Here is a 2,937-nt window from a genome sequence, read left to right on the forward strand (position 1 = left end):
GTTGACCAAACTTTGGCCCGAATTTATTTATTTTTGAAAGGTAATTTTAGTACAATTTTAAACTTAAAAAAAGTCTATATTATAATATTTATCTCAGCACTAAATTAGTGGTGAGCTAATTAGTTTTTTCTGAGTACTAAATCAATGGTTGTTAGGCAAGTTAAAATTATTTTAGATTTTTATTTTATTTATTTATTTTGTCTAACAATCATTCATCCAGTGCTCAGTAAAAATTTAATTCAATACTGAATTCTGATCCACTTGTTTTTGAGATCTAGATTCTACCTTGATCTTCTTATTAGATTAAATACAATTATATTATTAGTAGTTAATAATTTAAAATATAATATATCTAACATAAAAAGAAAAATTTTCTAAGGAGTCTTCCTTATCATAAAGAGCTACTTTGCTAGCGATAGCACAAGAGGAATTTTATGGGTTTGCTGGACCACCTCAAACATGGTAGACGAAGACTCATTCAAATGAAAAACAGAATTCTCCATAATGGACACAACACGACAACATTTAGCATAGTGTTAAGATCGGAACATAAAGTATCCTACATTTAAAACCGATGACTATATTCAACAACAAAAATTTAAAAACAACTACACAACCAGTGTAGCCAAGTGCATTGAATAACAAAGAGTGAAGCCAAACGCACCCCTAATTTAAAAGCAAAAGCGGCTAAAATACAGAAGAAATGCCGACCTTAACAATGGAGCTAATGATTTTAACCTCACAATTGAACAAGACTGGTGGAGTCCAAAAGAGCCGTTTACGTACGGTACTTAATTATTGTTGCTTGGCCAGCTTCAGGGGACTTGGATCAATGGTTGCAAATTCAAGTAAATTTTTATCAACTTCTAACAAAGCCATGTCTTCTTCAAGCAAAGACACCCACGCCTCAATTCCATCCCCAAATCTTGTATCCATAAGGATGACTACAGGTGAGAACTCGAGAATCGATCCATCCAAGCCAACACAACTCACCCAAATAGGCTTTCCCCATCCAAAATCAATACCATAAGAACCAAAAGTACACCAACTGCTAAACATAATTCTATTCTTTGCATCCGAATAGGCTTCAGCTTCATGTTTAATAGCTTCACTGAGTTCAAGTAACCCTCCTACACCTTGTAGGTTCTTCACAAAATCTCCATCAAATTTCGATATTGCTTCCCTCAGCAGCCACACCAAGCCATCCAAATCTACTTCCTCTTCTGTGCATAACGCATTTGTTTGCCAAACGATGTTTCCAATTAAATATTCTGACAACGGGGGCCTTGCCTTTGTACGCAAATTTACAGCATGGGACAGTAACGTTGGTCTGTGGGAACTTGACTTTTTGTTCAAGACAGCCATGATGGACCTGGAAAGGATTGCTGACAAAGCCTCGATGCGTGTTGGATTTTGAACGCGTGAACTTTTAGCCTTGTCTTTGAGTTCAGCTATTGCTTCGGTATCAAATACAAATCTCCTCGTAACAAATCTACCAGTTTCAAAAAATCGAGTGTACGAGGCATTTGAGATAGCTCTCAATTGATGAAACAAATCATCTTTATTAGGAAGAAACAAAGATGAAGCATCATAATTAGGACATGTATATATGGCTTCTTCTTCCGAAGTCTTATTACGAGCTGTGGCAGCCCAAGCCTTCATAAACGAGCTAAAACTTGTGCCATCACCGAACGTATGTGAAATGCAAGCACAAATAACAAGACCACCACATGCAAATGATGTTACCTGCACCTTAGCCACGTGAGCTCCTGCCACCTGTCCTCTCTGTTGGCTGCCATCCACCGGGAATAATTTATTTCTCAAGCTCGGATCGGGTTGTATGAGAAGTTCATTGAGTAGACTTTTGGCTACGGCTTCTACAAAATAAACCCCCTCGTCGTTGCAGTCAACGGAAAAGTTCTTAGTCAATTTTCCGGCAAGTGGGTAAAAGCGAACTAAAGTTTCTGATAGAGACTGCTTCAGTAGCTGTAATCTCTTTGAGACAATATGATCAATATCAATGGCGGATGAAAGGTCATCTTGGTTGAGGGGATAGTATAGAACCCTTGGAGCGTAGACGTTGTTCCGAAATTGATCCAAGAGACAGAGCTTGTGGGTTTTTAGGTCAAGTGGTGTTGGGGAAGAGGGTTTGATGCTCTCTCTAGAAATTATTTGTACCTCCATTTTCTTTTTCAGAGATTTCTTGAATTGATTGGCTAGAAAGTGTTTGAATACTTTCGCTATCAAATTGAGTTATATTTTCCTTTGATTCTCGAGCTAGTTTGAGGGTCCACCTGTGTGCAGTGAGTGGTGATATTTGTAATCGTTGACAAAGGGGCGACAGAAATAAGTTTCTGTGGGTCCTACTTCTGTTTCTCTTTTTGATTAAAAAATTAAAATATTAAAATAACAAAGTTCACGAGCTCTTTCCTTTCTCCCTCATTACACTGATTTCCTTTCTTCCTCATTGCAACTCTCTCGTATCCCAGCCGCCAGCCATAGCCATAAGCTCCATCGCAGCAGCTGCTTTCTCCCGTCTCCACGCAGTTGCCTCATTCCCAACAGTACAACAACAAGTCTCTTTTCTCTCATACCCTCACATACACAACTTTCTCATCCAATGAATCGATCTGTTAACATCAGTTGGGTTTTGAAGGTGGGTTATGAAGAAGTCATTCAAGGCAATCAAGCTTCACTCCAACTTCCAAAAGCTTTGATCTAGCAATAATTCCACCACTGAGCCTTTGTTGTTGTTGTTCTCGACTTTTGTTCTTGACTTTGCCATCAGTCTCTTCCATCAACTTTGCGGCCTCTAAATTGTTCTAGTTTGTTTATCAAATTTATTGCCCACTATTGCCATAAAAAAAATTTTGAGTTTGTAACTTTCATTAAAATTCCCATGCTTGTCAGTTAAAGTGAAGCATTTTGTTTGTAATT

The 2,937-nt window shown here is 37.9% G+C and overlaps 1 protein-coding gene across 1 annotated transcript; it reads right to left on the bottom strand.

Annotated features, from left to right (window-relative positions):
- Window positions 1-795: 795 nt before the first annotated feature.
- On the bottom strand, window positions 796-2,184 carry LOC102607380 (stemmadenine O-acetyltransferase-like). The gene has a single exon (XM_006464920.2). It carries the CDS (start codon window positions 2,182-2,184, stop codon window positions 796-798), a length of 1,389 nt encoding a protein of 462 aa, XP_006464983.1.
- Window positions 2,185-2,937: the final 753 nt, after the last annotated feature.

This window comes from Citrus sinensis, chromosome 7 (genome assembly GCF_022201045.2).
Source record: "Citrus sinensis cultivar Valencia sweet orange chromosome 7, DVS_A1.0, whole genome shotgun sequence".
NCBI lineage: Eukaryota > Viridiplantae > Streptophyta > Magnoliopsida > Sapindales > Rutaceae > Citrus > Citrus sinensis.

Bases quoted from the DNA above. Each gene is read 5' to 3' on its own strand.
- LOC102607380 (XM_006464920.2), bottom strand. From the start codon at position 2,184: ATGGAGGTACAAATAATTTCTAGAGAGAGCATCAAACCCTCTTCCCCA.